The 19309-nt window shown below is 34.8% G+C and overlaps 1 protein-coding gene across 1 annotated transcript in view; it reads right to left on the reverse strand.

The window, feature by feature from the left end:
• Positions 1-19309, reverse strand: part of CTTNBP2 (cortactin binding protein 2) — an 86706-nt gene that overhangs the window by 18529 nt on the left and 48868 nt on the right. Inside the window, exons 6-14 of the mRNA XM_074827554.1 lie at positions 15451-15550; positions 12234-12384; positions 10856-11110; positions 7629-7746; positions 4902-5177; positions 3965-4060; positions 3475-3554; positions 2271-2357; positions 2088-2187 (exon numbers count right to left, since the gene is read on the reverse strand). Coding sequence (XP_074683655.1) covers positions 2088-2187; positions 2271-2357; positions 3475-3554; positions 3965-4060; positions 4902-5177; positions 7629-7746; positions 10856-11110; positions 12234-12384; positions 15451-15550 — 1263 coding nt within the window. The remainder of the gene's footprint in view (positions 1-2087; positions 2188-2270; positions 2358-3474; positions 3555-3964; positions 4061-4901; positions 5178-7628; positions 7747-10855; positions 11111-12233; positions 12385-15450; positions 15551-19309) is intronic.

Genomic DNA, 19309 nt, shown 5'->3' on the forward strand with positions numbered 1-19309 from the left:
AGTCTAGCTGACTTGTAACTAAATGGTCTCTTCTCTCCCAGCAATGGCAAAATATGTGGGAATAACCACTGGCACAAGCTATCCTCCAAACTGTGACCAGGATTTCCTGGGAGAAAAAACTGACGTAGACTGGAGTTACACCAGGAAGCATGCTAACAAACAGAATGTAGCCTTGCACACCACTGTACAAGCCTCTGCTTTCGTTCACAAGCAGAGATGCTGTCAGAGGGGACTGTGCATTTGTGGCAACCAAGAAAGCCAATGAAAGCTACAGGATGAAAGCGTACTTGAAGAATAGGCCCCACACTGCCAACGCACAGCAGCAGAAGACAGCATTCAGTCTCACTCACTGAACTGTAGTTTTTCTATTAAAAAGTTACTAATTCTAGTTTGTTTGAATAAAATGTTTGCTTATGAGATTCAAATTTCTCTTGTTGTTTCTGGTCTGCCCATACTGAGAAGGAAAAAGGTAGGGGCTGATTGTCTCAAAGCTCTGGCTGCCTCAAAGTTTCATCACAGTAACACATGAGAATGCATCCAGAGGTGTTGCGTTGGTACAATTGAAATTGATACAATTTCAAATGCCTAAAGCCCAGCCTCTTTCAATATAGAAAGTGAAATGTGAAAATCAGCTCCTGAAGCACAACCCTATTCCAAGCAGTAATGACATTTATAATATTTATTTTTAATGTGAATGACCATATTGAATGAGAGGTAAAATTAAGATCCTAGAGCTGTATAAGAGACCATAGTAATAAAAAAGCCCAACATTTTTGGAGGAAAATGAGGTCTTACTACCAAGGTTAGATTCAAACTACATTGCTAGTTTTTGTCAACAAAAAAACCCAAAACTAAACACTCATTAAACAGAAATGGAAAAAATTAGAAGAAAGGAGCAAAAGGTTGAAAGCAGCTAAATATCCGAGAACTACTTGCAAAACAGTAAAACTGTATTTGAGGCAAAATTAATTTGAACAGTACCAAAGAAGAGGAAGCATCATATCACCCTTCAGGCTCTTATATTATTACTATATGTGTAATATATATTATATTAGATATTATTGCTATATTATTTCATATATTATTATTATATACAATATTATTACTGTACGGTTAATACTATGGCAAAATAAAATAAAACAGAGTTTTAATGCATGAGTATGGCCAAAATGCAGCACAACTTACCCATGAAAAAGCCCTCCACAGAAAATACTGCTTTTTCCTTCACTTTTAGCAATATTCTATTCCTTTTTTTTAATGTTCTCATTCCTACTTCTGACTGAACCGTGTGTCCTCCCCCTTCTTCTACTTCCATACTTAATTTGCCCATTTTCAGTCATTCATCTTTGGCTACTTTGTCCTTTTTTCACTCTTACCAATTATTCATCAGGAATGTACACAGGTACAGCCACTGACCACTCTGAGAATGCTTCATTGTGGAGCACCCAAGTAATAGGACTTTAATCTATGTTCACATCCATTAAGAGAAAACTGTTCATTTTAACAGAAATTCAACTTTGTCCTGTAGTAATGGGTCAGAATACACACACACACTAACATTTGCCTGCCTGGGTGACAAAATTTGGCTCAGATTCACACTAAAGTATCTAGCAAACAAGCATATATCAAAAGCAAGTGGTCTAACTTTTTAAGAACTCTTTCACTGCTTCCTTCATTCCCCGAAAGTTAGTAATTATAGCTTCCCTTCTCATATACTTCTTTTTTTTTCATAAAAACCACTTGAATAGCTAGAGTAAGGCAACAATAGACCTTCATTTCTGATTCAGTAGATCCAAACCATAACAATCAACTTTTAAAGGCTCACAATCAAAGGGAAAAAGGAATGAGATAGAAAAAAATATTAAGAACTATTAATTTTACTTAAATGGCAAACTTTTGACAGAACTCTCTATTAGACTGTCACACTTAGTTCTACCTCAGTTTAGACTCTTATCATTATTCCCCAAGCACCTAAAGAACTGTGGTTCTGTTAAAACATGCAAAATGTTTTAATGTATTTCTTTACTTTGTACCATTAAAACTTTTCCTACAAATTACCAAAATCAGTCCTGCTGAAATAACCTTACCACTACTGATGAACAGTTCTGCAAGCTGCTCCTTGGAGAAACCAGCATCCACTTCAACTTTAACGATTTCACATGTGGATCCTGCAGCCACTTGCTTTTGCTGTGTTGAAAATTTATAAATTTGGTGAAATAGTGCAAGCTCTAATTTATGAACTAATTTACTTTCTACATTTGTGTTAATACCTTCATGCAGGCCGCTATCTGATATGCTATATAGTCTTGCAAACTTCCTTCTGGACCATGGAAAATGACATTACGGTATTGTTCAACCTACAGACAGACAATAAATTATTCTTGAAAGTTCATAGACTTGGATTATTTTTTTTACCTAGATGAGACAGCACTTAACAGACAAAATTATTTCTTTTTCACAACTGTACTTGATAACCCTTACTATAAGAGTTTTAAAATAGGCAATATTTGCATGCAATGTCTTGGAAATTATTGATAAATTTATATCCTAATTTGTAAAACTACATGAAAAGGTATTTTTGTCATTATAACAATCATTAAAACTTCAAAAATTCATGTAGGAAGAATGAGTTTAGGAGTCACAAATACTTTCTTGATTTTGAATTAAAACAGGTAAACCAGAATGATGTTAAATTAATCAAAGAGTAGTTTAAGTCATTGTTAACTTAAGAACTTGGACTAAGGACTTTATTTCCAGTTGAAATGGGATCATTTTATCAATATGGTAGAATAAAAATTATTTCATCCATCTTAACTGTAAAATTACTTTATCTCTAAAAAGTCAGTAAGGGAATACACTCATACCATTGTGCAATATTGTTGAACACAGCAAGAAAACTATGGCACGTAACTGATCTAACAACATACAATACTATTCAAGGACGCAACAGAAATTATGTAGATTTTAAACTAATTCTGATTTGATTAGCAATGTTAAAACAAATGATCTATGAAAGTTAATTCATATTATCCAATTATCCTTACATTTTGAGGTATTACATAAATTATAAGAGTTACAGGAGATATATAAACTATATATAACAGTAAAATTCAAGTCTCGAATAACTGCTTACATTAATGTTACTCTAATTTACTTTCCCCTCAAAAGGCAGAATGAAATAACTTTGGAAAGAAATAAGATATCACAGAGCTTTTAATATATTTTCTTAAGTGATTCAGTTAATCAGATGGAAGCTGTTTAAAGAAGAAAGTTAATGTCTGCATGTGACGAAAGTTATTGGGGTAAGATTTAAGAGGAATTTTATTTTAAAATAACAGTTTTCATCCCATTTAATGTTTCAGAAGTCTTGACATTCTTTCACAGAGTAGAAGATCATTTTTTTTTAGTCACCACTATTACAGAAGTATTTTCACGTATAAATAGCACGCTGAGAGAAGCCAGCTTAGTACGTACCAGGCGGAGGTAATTCTGAAGTGTCTGAAGATGGATCATAGATGCATAAGTCACACTATTTAGGCAGCCCTCTTGAGGTCCTTTAAAAAGAGATACACAAATAACTTTTCTAAATCTCTTATGTTTATAAGCATGTATGATGGATACATATGCTTTTCATGCAGTATTCTACAGTGATCTCCTAAAATTACAGGCTATGCAAATTAAAATGGTGAAGGCATTTATCTAGCAACATCGATTCACAGGTGTCCATGACATAAGGAAAATGGATACTGCTATATAACTGAAAAAGGTAGTAGGGCTTTTATGTGTCAGCATATTTTCTAAATGCTGTAGACCCCTTCAAATCTAGTTAAACAATTATTTGCACATGATATTTCTGAGGATCAAGCAACACGAGAACAAAACCAGTAGCAAATGATTCTCAAATTATGTATTTCATATGGAGTGTCCTAACATTCAAAACTGGAAATTATGAATTGAAAATTACCAAACAAAAACACTGTGATATCCTCAGCTCTGTTGCTCTTCAAAAAGTCCCATGGTGGCTGGGAAAATATCTGACCTGTTGACCATGAGATGTTTCCTGTTAAAAACAAAAAAATAAGAGAGATAGATATTCCCTGTATCTATATGAAGTGTCCTGTGCTCAAGCATATTCACTTGCTTACAGAGATTGTGTGCATACACTGACAAATTTGACAAACAAACCAGTCCCATGTACCAAAGCATACTATTATTTGAGACATGCCTGAGGATACTAGTGTTTTCTGCCAGCTGAGACACAAGTTTAATAGCTAGTCTGTCTTTACATGTAAAATAAAGTAGAATAAGATAATTTGCCCAGTCTAATATAAATAGGGTTTTTTTGGGGTGGTGGAGGGGTGTAGGGGGGAAGGGGATTTAAGATGAAGCACATGAATTTTCAGAATCCTATACAACTGTTACTGCTACTACCACATTTTGGCCAATTTCTCATAATTTTAAAGATTTTTCTGTTTTACCTTGATAAGTGAAGTTACATAAGCCAGAAGTAGTCCTGTTCTACCTATGCTGATGATTTACAGTCTGGATTTACTGTACATTCTGATGTACTGTAAAAGACATAAGGTGGGCTTTGCTTTGAGTTATTTTGTTTCACCTGTAATACAGATCTCTCCTCTGAAGTACTAAACTGAGTAAAGGACTAATTAACATAGGGCCTCATGGTCCCCAAGATATTAAAGTGCTTAATGAATTGTACCATACACATAGCTAGAAGTGCTTTCATGCCAGCACTATTCAAAGTTTCATAGCTAGCACTGGTCTTTCTTAGTCTAAGCTTTAAAAGATCCAGAAATCTAAAGACATTTTTATCTTACTTACAAAGTTTCACTAAATCAAGAAAACCCCCAATTTTTGCTTTTCTTATTACACAATATTGATACCTAGTTTGACAGATAATATACTGCTTGCACTGAGGCCAATGTTGGATTCTGCAGCACTATTAAATGACAGGTCTTCTACGCTCCTCCATCCATCAGAAGCGATTGCTTGGAAATGGTTTGTCACTGCCTGAATCACTGCTTTTGAAAAATCATCCCATGATGTCTGTTTGCGGATATTTAAAGCACATATTGTGTTTTCTGTATCAAATTCCTCTGTACCACAATGGGCTGGTTCAATGCCACGGACTGAAATCCTTACAGGTACATTAAGAGCATCTGTTGAAAAACAGAAAACCAAGAATGAGAAAAACTGTAAAACTCAATTAAAAAAAAAAATCCTATTATTAAACAGCATTAACATCTAATATTTCAAAGGAAAGCTACAAAATAACTACTGCTACAGAAAAGCAAATGTTAAAGAGCAGCACAGATCACCACCACCAAATCAGAGCAGTGATGAAAAACAAATATCAAGGTATCTATATTTTTTTTACATACAAAAAAAATAGTATTATTATGCTTAAATAACAGGAAAATTTACTTCATCTTTTATTTCCTCTTTGCAGACTAATTTCTTATAAATTAAGACAGATGGTAGGTAGTGTCTTAACATTTCAGTTTATTGCAGTTGTGTACATTTTTATTATCAATGCAGAAGGGAATTTCTGGCACTAGTGTACAAGTGGTAAACAAAGTTAGCTGAGCCAAATGTCTTTAAATAAAAAGCTCAGAGCTAAGACAGAAAATTCACTTGGAAGTGTGAATTTGATATGCTATAGAATAAATTCAGAAAATATTAAAAAAAGAAAGGAAATGTACATGCACACTCTAGAAACAAAATTAATTTAATGAAGTTATTTTAAATCTTGCTCTTTGAAAAATGGAATACAACTCAGCAGAAGCAGCGGTCTATATGGATCATTTAGATGGCTAAAAGTGCAAATGAAACTATCTTCTAACTTCAAAGCCAAAACAATACCTTTCAGAAATTATCCCTGAAATTAAAAATAAGTGCACCGCAAAAAAAAGATATCAGCTTATTATGAAATCTTGCAACATGATCTTAGTTTTGCTTTTGAGTTCAGAAGCCAAATCTTCAGCCAGTACAAACCAATGAAGCTTTTCTGATGTCAGAAAAGCTCTGATTTAAACTCATTAGCCTACCACAGGGAAAAGATTACTCAAAAGGCTTCCTTCAGATGTGGGATTGTGAGAAATGTATCAAAGGCTTACCCTTCTGATGGCTGGACCTCAGGGAAATGAGCAATGACTGTAAGAAATACAGAAGGATCTCTACAAGGAAACAGGCCCCTAAGACAGAGGTACAGTGTATGTCTAAATTTCAGTGCATGTGACCTCTACGGCATAGCTGGCAATCCTGGCCCCCAGTCTTTCAGATCTGTTGGAGCGCATCCTCCTGTCCTACATGCATATAATTCCTTACAGTGGAAACTTTACTGGACTGTGAAAAGGTAGAGGATGGTACCTACACCGCTTAGCCAAAATGCAGTCTTGGCTTGTTAAGGCATATACCCAGATGAGTGTGGTGTTTCCAAGCTTCCACAGATCAGTGGGAGCAAAAAGGCTAATTATGATTGCAGTGATGTTAACTACAGGCTTAACAAATGACAGAGAAGAGAAATGGAGTCCAAAGGTTCTGACCTGATAAAAGCAGTTGGATTCATGATAAGCCTGACCACAGAAACAGGGTACTAGGACTGAGGAAAATAATACAAGCATCAATTTAACAGTCTACAGATTCAGCCATCGGAAAGTGGCTTCAGTCTGATAAAGAAGTAGACCACAGAGGAGTTTCTAAGACAAAGTGAGTTGTGTTCCCCTCTGCACCTACAGTAAATGGTAAGAACCTAGATATTATAATAGCCGAAGAAAAAAAATCAGAAGCACTACACAGAAAGCTTCCCTATTTTGTTGATAATCAGTGAACTTTACTATCCACAGCCCTACATCCCACAACACAAACACCAAAAAAGTGAATAAATACGAAGCATACAAATCTACAAAGTCAATACTTCTGACTATACAGACAAATAGAAAACACAGAACTTGTGAGTGGGTGGACTAAGTTCTAACTCAAGAAATACATAGGTCAGCCTGCTCTACTGAATTTTGAGAAAACTTACAGAGAAGGAAGAAGATGACAGGTTCCATCAGAAGAACAATCTTCTGACAGAAGTTATTTATGTTGGCAAAAAGAAGTTGTTTGATGTTGTCTCTAAGACTTCTTTTGAAGAACAAATAAACAATCCCCTCAACAATAAATAAGTGGCAAATAAAACTATGCTCTAAAGAGAGATTCAGGTGTGACCAGATAATTGTCTTAGCCTGAGGAAATTTGACAGCTATCCACCATATGATTTTCCTGTAAGAATTTGAAGAAAAGATAAGAAGAGGGTAATAGCTTTGGAAAAAGTAATTACTAATATTACATTCAGAAATTTTAAGAGAATGTGGATGTTTGCACATGTACAAGATATACCATATTTTCAAATGGTTTAAAAACAAAGACATAAGTCACTTAATAACCTCCAACAAAATTTTATCATATGCTTTTGCAAAATTTGGAGAATAGAAGCTTGCTAGGTTAAGAAAACTTCATTTAGCGGTGCCAAAAAAGTGACAACAACCCTTTTAATATTTCTCATTTTTGTCGCACAAGCTCCTTACTAAAAACATTTTTATATAGTGCTGATAGCATTTACTTACTTAAGTTTTCTAGGAGGTGTTTGCAATCATCAGTAGCAACATCATGCAATGTTCGATTACACTTATCTTTTCTCTCAGCCTCTAGGCCACCATGGCTACAAAGGATTTCTAGACAGTTCTGCAAAGGTAAGAACTGTATTATTTACTTGTCCATTTGCTGTATTAAAGAGTTCTACCAATATGCAATGAAATTCTTACACATGCATTTCCAAAGATAATCAGCTATGGAGTTTCTATATACAAGCATACAAATGATAGTCCTCACAGGGTTGAAAACCATGAGTAAAAATATTTTATACCAGAACTCAAAGTCTCAAATCAAGATTTTGAAAAAGCAGAACATATGCATCCAGGCTTCCACAGTCTCCAAGTATCAACCGCTGATCAGTTGAGTTGAGAAATTCTTAACATCTGACCACCAGTTTAGGTATTTACATAAGGAAATAGAAGCCCCACTATGCATCCTGTTTTGAACATCTTGGCCTCAATGTTCAAGCAACACTAAACAAGCAATTCTAAAGCTTAATACAGACTAATTAATGAATCTATTCAGATAGCAATCCATAAGACCAGTTTTCACTTTGCAATTCACAAAGTAGGAGTTTCAAAAACAATCATTTTAAAATCACCTTGCAAGCCTCTTTTTTGGCAGGTAAACCTGAATTTCTGCAAGCATAGTAACAATGCAGCAAAATAAAAATGCATTTCTATTAAAGACAGAGCACAAACATTTTGTGGATGCCAACATGATGTCCTCTTAAAATTCAAAGACTTAAAAAAAAGTCATACGCTCAACAAAAGCAAAAATTCATTACGATTCATTAGAAACAAGCCACTAGCAGATAAATTTGGAATGGTACACTAATACTGTAACATGAAAAAATACTAATTATATAGATCCTCCCAAACTATTGGGGGGGAAAAAAAGCCCCCACAAAACTACAATCAAATGTTGATCAGCGGTCAGAAGACTACGCCTTGATTTCTAATGATCATCCATTCAGCAACAATACAGGTGGCACTCATGAAAGCTCTGTAATCATCAGACATGCCTTTCAAGGACAGATATCCATATTAAAAAAAGACACCATCAGAAATTATACTAGTTAATACTGTACTGATAACCCCTGGGGTTAATCATAGCAGAGAAACCAAACCTTGAAAACACAGAGAAGCAGCTATTAAGTATTTCAATTCAGAAGAGTGGCTTGTTGCAGGTTTGGCTACTGTTACCTATTTTGTAGCTGTTCTAACAGAATTCTGTCAGTATATCTGATACTCTGACACCTTTCATAACATAATGGTCATGCAAGCTATATTTCCCTGTGAGATGAAATTTTACCAGACTGTGCTTCCAGCACTTGTAATAACTTCTAAAAATTCATTTAGCTCACTAACTTTGCCAGAAGAAAATTATCCAGGAAAAAAAAAGCATATTTTCTTGACAGGTAAGTTAACTCTGTCTCTCAAGCGGGTGCAACAAATGGCAAAGACAGCAGAAGGCAAAGGAATGAACTGTGAGACTGAAAGTGGGAAGTAAAGAGGGAAGAAATAAGTGGGAGAGAACAAAGAAATGAGGCTTATTTCCTTAGTAAATGAGAAGTTTTGTTGGCTCTGTTGCCTACGAAATAGCAGCTAAAATGCTCTAGCATAATTAATCTGTAAAGAATGGCACCTACCAATCTTGAAAGAAAAGGGTACAAGTGCCAGCACTGTTTATATGCAATTATCATGTAGTGTCATGAATGACACGTAGCACAGATAAAGGATTAGAGAATGAAGTCGAAGTGTTAACAATACTGAAAGATGGCTATTATGCTTTCCTTAGCTTAATATTCCAAACATCTCTTGAGTCAATAAATGCATATAATCAAATACAATTATATAAAGTCTGCAACATCAAAACCAGGACTCTGCCAGCTATATATTATCTTCATTACCTAAGAGAATACCCTCAACCCTCAATGGAGATCTCATTAAACAGTTGATGTGGAATGTGCTCAGAAACTCAAAACCATGAGTTATTCATGAAAGGTATATGTGAAGACTTCCAGTGTCAAAGCCTTCAGAGAGAACACCTAGCCAAAGCCTCTTTAGACAATAAATAAAACCTAGCTTCTAAAGTCCTGAGGATTATATTATTGTAGAAAGAAACGACATACTGCACACTATTTAGGTATTTTCAGACTATAACAAATACCTTAAACTCCATCTAAATTCAGATGAGTGGAAACTGAAATAAGAGTCTGTACCTGCCTAACAGACACTGGTAATAGAACACTGCTCTGTTTGTAATGCAAAATGCTGAGTAAGCAGTGGCTGGTCCCTAAAACTCCATAATTTAGTAAACTGAATCTTAAATCTGTGCCTATTTTGAATTTATCATAGTAAATTTATCAGGAAAAAAGCAACCATAATGATAGATATTGAATTAGGCATGTAATCACAAGCTGATTTTCCAAGTCTTGGACCATATTTTCCTAAAATTCACTCTCTTCTATGCTTAGCATCCTCTATTTTCTCGCTGCGTAAAAGTTTCACAGTAAGATTTGACTGACAGCTGTCATAAAAAAAAAAATCCTTTAAACAGTCAGTGTTAGAATTGTAAAGCTTCTGGTGTCAAATCATTCAAGTAATGTTCAATTTCCAGAAATCTTCCTGTTTATCATCAGTAAGACCTGTCAGGTCATTCTCCATGTCACCAGTTATCCCAACCCCCAAAAAACTTATTCATTGTCTATTAAAAAGGCTGCACAAAGTAACAAATTAAACAACATATTACTGCACAAATATGATTCTTAATAAATTTCTTTTCCTCCCCTCCTTCCCACAGGAAAAATTGTTCATAGTTAAATCACCCCTAACTGTAACTGGAAGCTATGTCCATCTAATATCTATAAGTACATGACACCCAATGTATTGGCATTTAGGGTGGGATTCACCTCACCTTAACTTTGAAAATCTGAATCTCAAGTAATCATTTTTTCTCTTTTTATTGTTGTCCCAAAACAGGCATTTATATATGACAATTCACCCCATTTGACACCTAGCTTTTGGGGTAAATTGTCCACTGGAAGTATCTCTGTCTCTGTTAAATCAACTGTGTCAATAAAATAGATAACAAACTTAGATTTGACATCTAAGTTTTAGTTCTTCAAAGATAAAAAAGGAGGATTTATCTTGCCTAAATTCTAGCAGGTTACTGTAACTTGTTCACATTGACTCACCTTAAAGCCTTTTGATGCTGCTATGTGGGCAGCAGTCCAACCCTCTTTGTCAGCATGGTTGATGAGATCTGCAGTAATAACAGGCTTTACTCTACTGTTGTAGTTGTCTTCTCTCTTCTCCAAATCAAAGTAGTCTAAATCAGGCTCTGCATCAGTCAAAGAGTTCCCATTGTTTGGCTCTTCATAGTACATAAGGAGCTTGAGACTGTCAACATTACCAGAATCCACTGCTGCATGAATTGGTGACCAGCCATCCTAAAAAAGCAAAAGCAAAAAGCACACTCACACCAAACACATAGCAAAATGTTTGCAGAACTTATATCAGCAATGAATCTGAATGGAAGGCTCTGTTTGGAAATTAAAAAGATAAGCATGAGTGACATAATAATCCTTTGGGAAGACTTTGATTGTATGTGTTTAGGGTGGAAGAAAGAGGGAAGAAAATGTAGCAGAAAGAAAATTTTACAGCTTTCTCCAAGGACAGTCCAACAGACAGAGAATTCAAAATTTTTAGAAGAGTGTAAGTGACATATGACTTACATGCTTTTAATAAACTGTTTCCTTATCAAACTAACACGATTCTAATGATCAATAATTTGTTTCATATTGCATTAGTCAATTTATCAGTCAGATATTTTAATGGTTTTGACATCATAACTTTCTGTCATTTCAAGTCAAATAAATTTACTTTCCAAATCCAAAATAAATGAATCAAAAAAATTCAGTGTAATAGAGGAGCAGAATGTACTGTGAAGCTAATACTCTTTGTGCTGTGTTTCTGGACAGCCTGCATCCCACATTTATTGTCATGCTTATGACAAAGTCTTAAGAAAAACTTCAAGAAAGCATCTGAAAAGGGCAATGCCTAGACATTAATTTTGAGACAGTTCTCCCTTTCTCCTGTAGATAGAAATTGTTTTTGCCATATTCTCCCATTTGTGATATACGAGACTGTACAATACTGGCTAACAAATGTGGGTGTGAGGGTCCCCTCAAGGACAGTAATAAAGCACTCTAACATAAAAGGTGGGAGCAAAATCCCTATCTCCCTTTCTCCACCTTAAAAACAAGTCAAAACAGAAAAGTTCTGTTTCACACATCCAGTGCTGAAGAAAAGTCTGCAGCATACTGCAAGGAGAATCTGAAATATGTAAAATGATATGAAAGTCACATAATTTAGGAGATTTTAGACAATACATGGCTTAAAAAAACCCAGAAAGTATGATGAAAAGAACAAAACATTAATTTCAAATTACATGGTTTATTCCAGCTTTAAAGAAATCTTTAAATAAATATTTTAATGTAAATGTTTCCTAACTGTTTGCAGTTATTCAGTACTATACAAGGTACTTTAACTTTATAAACTGGTTTAACTTACACTGGTTTTTACTGTTCGATCTGCTCCACCTTCCAACAATAGCTTAATACAATCGTTATTTCCATTTTTACAGGCCAGGTACAAAGGTGTCTGTCCTCTGTCAGCAGCATGGTTAATATCAGCCTGATACATAATTAATAATTCTGCACACCTACAGCAAACAATAAGGTAGTAAAATTATCATATATTTGACATCCAAAACCTCTTTATAACTTAGAACATTTAAATATTTTTTTATAAAGTACTGATTTTATAGATACAGATCTACCTATGATTTTATCCATCAGATATACACAAGTATAAGGTATAATTTTATACATAGGTATAAAGACATAAAATCAGGTTACTTTAAACCTGCAAATCTTAAACAACTGTAGCTTCATTTAAAAACTGTGAATGTAAAATGTTTAATTTCACAAGGCTAATAAAAACTTGATGACAGCTGCTTAAGAAAAACCTTCAGCTAAGCAAAAAAGTAACATTTCTGACTACTGATATTTAAAATAGGTTTTGAGACTAGCTATACCAGTATTCTTCCCGGTTCTTGTGCCAGGGTTGGCTCCCTTTCCCTTCCCAAATCCAGCTTTTCAATAACACTCAAGACTTTAGAAAAATCTCAATGCCAGTCTATTTCCTCTGCAGTTCAAACAAGGGCTGTAAACAAAGATAATTCCCCATCTCTCTGTCTCAATATTTATCAATCCATAGAAGGACACCAACAATAAAGCCTCAAAGCAATTAATGCAATGCCAAATAACTACTGGTTAGGAGACCATACTATAACAAAGAGAATGACAAAATATTTAAAACAATGTAAGGTATATATAAGAATATAAGAAATTACAGATTATAAAAATCACAAGTATTTTAAGAAAAAAATCTCTTTTTGGTTGTTTTTATTTAGTCAGAAAAATCAAGTTCAAGATAAAATGAACAATTTTAGAAAAGGGTAAAACAGATAACGAATTACTTAGCTGAGCTTTCTGAAAATGCTCAAAGGAACAGAAAAAATACAAATAAAAGTACTGCTCTACCTTATTAAATGTTGAACATGTATTCTAACTATAGTCATAAAAGTCATCTTAAGATGAGCTTGTAACAAGACACCTCCATAAAGTAACTCAGATGGAGTTTTAAGTCTGCTATGTTAAAAATACCTGGTTTGTTATCTTGCATTGTATTTGGTGATTCTGAAAATGCTACATTGACTTTCCACCTCAAGGTCAGGTAAGGTCAGCCTGGCCTGGACCACATAGCAAATGATTTTGAAAGTTTCTCCTAAAAGCATTTTCTGAATTGGTGGTATTACTGAACAGCCTCAAATATCGGGTTTTTTTTCTGAGTATGTAACTAAGGCTGGAACAACAGTATTGTTTCATTTCAGGAATAAGGTTAATGAATATGTCACAGTGGACTGGCTAGCAAATCTATCATAGACAAGTACTGTGTAATTGATAGTAGTTTAGTGCTGTCATTAACCCTAGATTCTTAGTGCTGCAGTACAACTAACACAGCCTACACAACATAACACTTGAAAGGGGACAGACTGTATTATTGCCCCAAATTCTTTCTATTACAGAATTTTTCTGAGCCAGAACTTTGAAGCAATCAACAAATCCAACAGCCTGAAGCACTCATAGTCTGTCAGATATTTTTGGCTGGCCTCATTATTATTCCATGCTCACTTCTACAGTTTGGTTCATGTTTAGTATCTAAAAAAAGTGAAAGCAAAAAAAGTCTTTGGAGATAACACACTACATAAGTAACTCTAAGGGAAAAAGAATATAAAGTCTGCAATATCATAACACAGCAGACAAGATATAGCAAAGTGTTGTGAGGGTAAGTCAGAGAAATAAATAACTTCCTATTTAAACAAAGTCTAAGATATTTATTTTAGTGAGAGAATATGAAGAGTGTATTTTTTGTTTGTCTTGTCAAGGCACATGTAATTTTTACAGATTTTACATAAAACACTGAAACATTTAACTAGATATGTATTTCTGCACTCAAAACACCTAGTGGAAATCTTCTGCCTCTGGATTAAGACTTCCAGTAAAAGATGCCCATTAGTTGATAAGCTTGAAATCCTCTAAGAAGTGGCAAGAATCTCTGATAATCCTTATATACTCATGAAAGACCATGAGAAGAACAGAAATCCCACTCTTCCTCATTGTTGGGTCAGGGCCTATCACAGTATAATAACACTCAAAGACTCTGACCCTTATATGTTACTGTAAAATCTGTAAAAATAGTAAAAAGGAATATTAAAAGAATCAAAAACTGAAAGATAAGCAAAACCAAAGATACATAAAACAAAGGTAAAGTCTGTAGTAAAGATTCCTCATCATGTTGTTTAAGTCTTTTTGCATTTGTAAAATAATTTTATCTGGATAAGGATGCTCTGGAAGAGGTTATCTAATGGTTCCTTCAATCTTTCAGTTCTATTTCCTATGATTCTGTGATACACAGTAAAGCTGCAGAGCAGAATTACAACCTCAGCCTTCAGCTCCTCTGATGAAGGGAGGAAAAAAACCCCAATCATCTGGATGAATTGTTGTGTACCGGTTCTCAGCATAAAAAGATGACAGAATTTTCCAATCATGCTGTCATAAACCACCAATCTTTATAAAATTAGGAGCTTCAAAAAATAATAGGAAATTATTGTAACTACAATTTGAAGAATGTTCTTAGAAATATTCTTTGACTCATACATAATTTTCTGTTTTTCAAAGTTACTCATACAAAAAAACCCTTAAACCTTAAAAACCCCTTGTTGTTTAAAGTATTTGATTCTATATGACTCAGGAGAATACTCTGATAAATGTTCTTTTGTCTCTGAATATGAAATTCATAGTTCTCTGCTTCAAAAAAATCAGTGCAAAAATAATTTATTTTCTCCTTCCGCTGTTCATCCTGTATTATGGCGGATAACTTGAAGAAAATTAAGAAATTGAAAGGTATGATGCCCATGTGGTTGCTAAGAATACATGTTCAGCAACCTTAAGAGCTGCAATTGGAAACAAAACAAATGGAAAATATTAAAACCAGAATGACACATGAATATGAGTTTCAGTAGATGCTTTCAATAAATGATAGTTAAATGCAACTATACCTAAGAATGCAACAGTAATGTAATGAAAAAACTATATAATATAGCATAAAGAGAATATAAAATTGAGTAATACCTGATGGGCAAAAATCTTAAGACTTCACTTACTTGACATGTCCCTGAGCAACTGCTGAACACAAAGGTGTAAAGCCATTTTTGTCAGCAGCATCAACTTGTGCTTCTGCAGTCAGCAGCAATCTCACACAATCTATAAATTGAGCAAAAACATAGACTGATGCAACAAAAACAAGTGGTTAAAACTACCAGAAGTTAAAACCTGCTCAAGGGGCAATGGCAGCCAGTCTTTCTGACTATACATCACACACCTTAGCAAACTGAAGTAGAAGCTCAGGAAGCAGTCTGCAGGAAAGAGTTGAGAATTGACTCCCTGGGGGCACCACCACTATTTTGCAAAAGGCGCTTGGCTTGTGTTCTACTGGGATCCAAACAGGGGCCCACTGCTGGCAACTCCCACAGTGTTAGGTAATTTACCTCCAAAGTGGGGAATCTGAATTATCCAGCAGCCCCTAAAGGCAGCACAGTCCCACTGGCAGTCATGTGACACATCCCAAATATGACAGCCACAGAGGAGATGCTCACAAGCCATATGTAACTCAAACAACACGCTGGCCAATCTTGTTTTAGGGCACTTTGACTTGGGATTGCAATGACAAATAAAATAAACTGACAAACTCAAACATCTCCAAACCGTTTCCATTCATATATTTCCAAAATTACATGCTAAAAATAGTATCAGCCTGATTCCACCATCCTACAGCTAAATTAAGATAATTAATTACATAGCAATTAGACTGCTTTTCATCCACAAATTGGATGCAATTAAGTTTGAAGAAAATACTTAATCTGCTTTATATTCTTGAAATTGGTTCTAGACCAAAATAAAACAAGTCTTTTGTAGTTGAAACTACTACTTTGAAAATAAGCTCAGCTAGAACACCAATTATAAACTTCTGACCTGATTTCTGAGCAAGCTTAATGTACTCTGTTCCAGCCCTGGGTAAGACCCTGAAGCCAAGCTTTGCTAGTGAAGCTTATCTCTAGATATCAGAAACATATTTTTAGAATGACTTAGAAATCTGACTAATCTAAACCATTCCTGAATGTATTTACTCCTGTTACAATTCTTTCAAATATTAATATAGATGTTGTGGAGTTGATTGAATAAATAATTTACCATAAAGAAAGAAGATATTAAACCACTGTAAATTATTATATTGTAACTTAAGATTCTCAAATTTTTAAGTAAGTAATCTGATCTGAAATGACTTTTCTTTTTTTAAAGTTGGTTCTCAGGATAAACTACTAGGACTTCATCTATAATAATTTTTTTAAGTCATAAAGAAGCTCTCAGTTAACTAACTTACCTAGTATTTCCATTTGTAAGATAATACCAATTAAAATCAAATTATATTTTCAATCACTTCGTAACAGAAAAAATACTCTGCTAACAACATTTTTTTTTACCCTTTTTCCATTGTCAATCCCAGTCTTATATTAAACAATTAACTTGAAAATACAGATTCCTGCTTGACATCCAAAAATACTTTAAAAGTTTATGAAGGATGTTGAAAAAATTTTCTTCTAGCAATTTCAAGTATTTGGCTAGAATACTCCTATGTTTCTTCATAAAGCATATGGTAGCCATGCAAAAGCCATGAAGAATGCACAGAACAAGACTACCTTTCTAGAAAGGTATGGTTAACTCACAATTATTGATTGGCAGATCATTCAGGTGGTAGTTTATCTATGGGAAAATACTGTTTCTGATGAAGATCACTGAAAAGAGCTGCTTATTCTCAGGGATAGGTGCAAGCATGAGGAAACACAGCTACTTTCATAAGGCATAACAAGTGAGCTCGTAAGCTCTACATGACCTGTTCTGGTGGCATATCAAGTAAAACAGGAATAATCCTCAAGAAGCCTAGGTCCTCTGGATGGACTTTTGATTGGGATTTGGAGAAGTGTAATTTGGGTCAGTCCAGGCTCATTAACTCCAGTTCACCGCTGTATGCCACAGAAGTAATCAGCAGTGGAGAGGACTGGGTGGAAGGGCAGGCACAAGACAGACATTGATGTTGTCACTCAGTTAAAGGATTTGGTCAAAGCAAAAGCAAAACATGGAAGTGTATTAGCACAAACACCTGGAGACTTTACTGCTCTCCACCACAGCTGGGTAGTTAGTTCTTCCAGAGTGTTGGCAAACACCATGCAGATACATCCAGTGGCTTGGCAGAGCTGACTCCACGTAGCTGTACGTCTCTGCACCTCACTCCTTTCTACTTCCCACATCATTCCAGTTTTTCCTATCAATCAGGGTGCCACAGCCTCCAAATACTCAGGATAGAAGAGAATCAATTATACCATAAATGCATATAATTAGCACATAGCTGAGTCCAAAGGATATTATTGTTATTCTCTTCACATCTCTCAGCTTCAGGAACTCTTGTTATTCCATTCTCTCTTTCTTAACCACCTCGTGTGTGGCAGAAAATGGCCAGGATTGGCAACACAATACAGATATACAGATATGCAGATATATTAGCTAAGTGAACTACTGTACATGTTATTAAGTGCATAATAGACTGAAGCAGCTCCTTCTTTGTTAATGGATCAAACCAAGACAGCCTGACAAAACAGGCTGTCTCAATCTAGTGGTTAGATCATAAAATTAACAGTTCCTCGTGTTCATTCAAACACAAAGAAAGTATTTAATGTATATTTTTAGGGTGAAGTTCTCTCTCTCAGACCTACAGAATTGGGGACGGGGTGTGCAGGAAACAAACAAGCCGCTATGAGCTTCACATGCTGGAAAAACCCTCAGCTGCAGCTCTCAAAAGGCAACTGTTTACGAACAGGAAGTCTACACATAGGACAGATTAGGAAAGAATATTTGAGTCCTCTCTTTTCTTGTGTAACTCAATTGTCTCTACAGAGTGGGCTGAGAGCATATTATAGCTGCTGCCACCATGCTGGTTACAATGTGCTCTACCATTCGCTGGTTATCTGCACATCTCAAATACTGTATTTCTTCACTGAAAATATGTGGAGGTTATACACTGTCCGCTCTTCCCAGACTCTCTGCAACATGGTGTTGTTTCTCAAGGGAAGTACTCACTATGCTCTTAACAAGTCTAGAGCTACTCTTTTCTTCTGACCAACTGTTTCCAAGGAGAAATCAGACAATCTGATTAGTTGACTTAAGAAGAAACAAGGGCTCCTGGATGTTTTTGAATCTATTTAGTCACTAACTCCAGGTTGAAAGTATTCTCAATAAATTAAATCATGGTGTGGTCTCAAGGGTCTTGTCCAACCTAAATAATTCTATGATTCTAAGGAAAAAAACCAGCCAAAAGACAGCAACTTACCATTGACAATCCTACTCAATGCAATGAAGAAATTTATACAATAAATTATTTTATCCTTCCTAAAATTACATCAGTGTCATTTCTTTCTACCTGGTTAGTTAAAAAAAAGCTATTAAAATGCACTTTTTAAAATAAGAGATTTATTTCTGTACTTCCTTTCCTAAGCCTATATATTTTTACATAAATTTATTTTTAAATCTCCACTTTGAAGAGCTGCAACTATCCATGCACTTGGGAACAAACTGCAAGTAACAAAGAAAGAATTATATATTAAAGTTTAGCACAAAAACCTTTCTGCAAAAATATTATAAACCTACTACTCTCAATTTGCATATCATGTATTAAGGGGACATCAATACTGCTGCTGTGTGATTCTCTCATTCAGAATTCATACAATCCATTTAGTTGCTAAAATACAATGATTTGTACAACGTAGTGATTTTCACATCCTGTCAACTATACATAGAAGAGCAACACTAAAACCTTTGTAATATATTTTTTATCTTAAAAAGAGGAGATACTACACAATTACAGGATGCATATGCATGTGTGTGTTTTTATTATTGTCTTCTGTCAAGGGC

The sequence above is a fragment of the Strix aluco genome, chromosome 5 (genome assembly GCF_031877795.1).
Source record: "Strix aluco isolate bStrAlu1 chromosome 5, bStrAlu1.hap1, whole genome shotgun sequence".
Taxonomy (NCBI): Eukaryota; Metazoa; Chordata; class Aves; order Strigiformes; family Strigidae; genus Strix; species Strix aluco.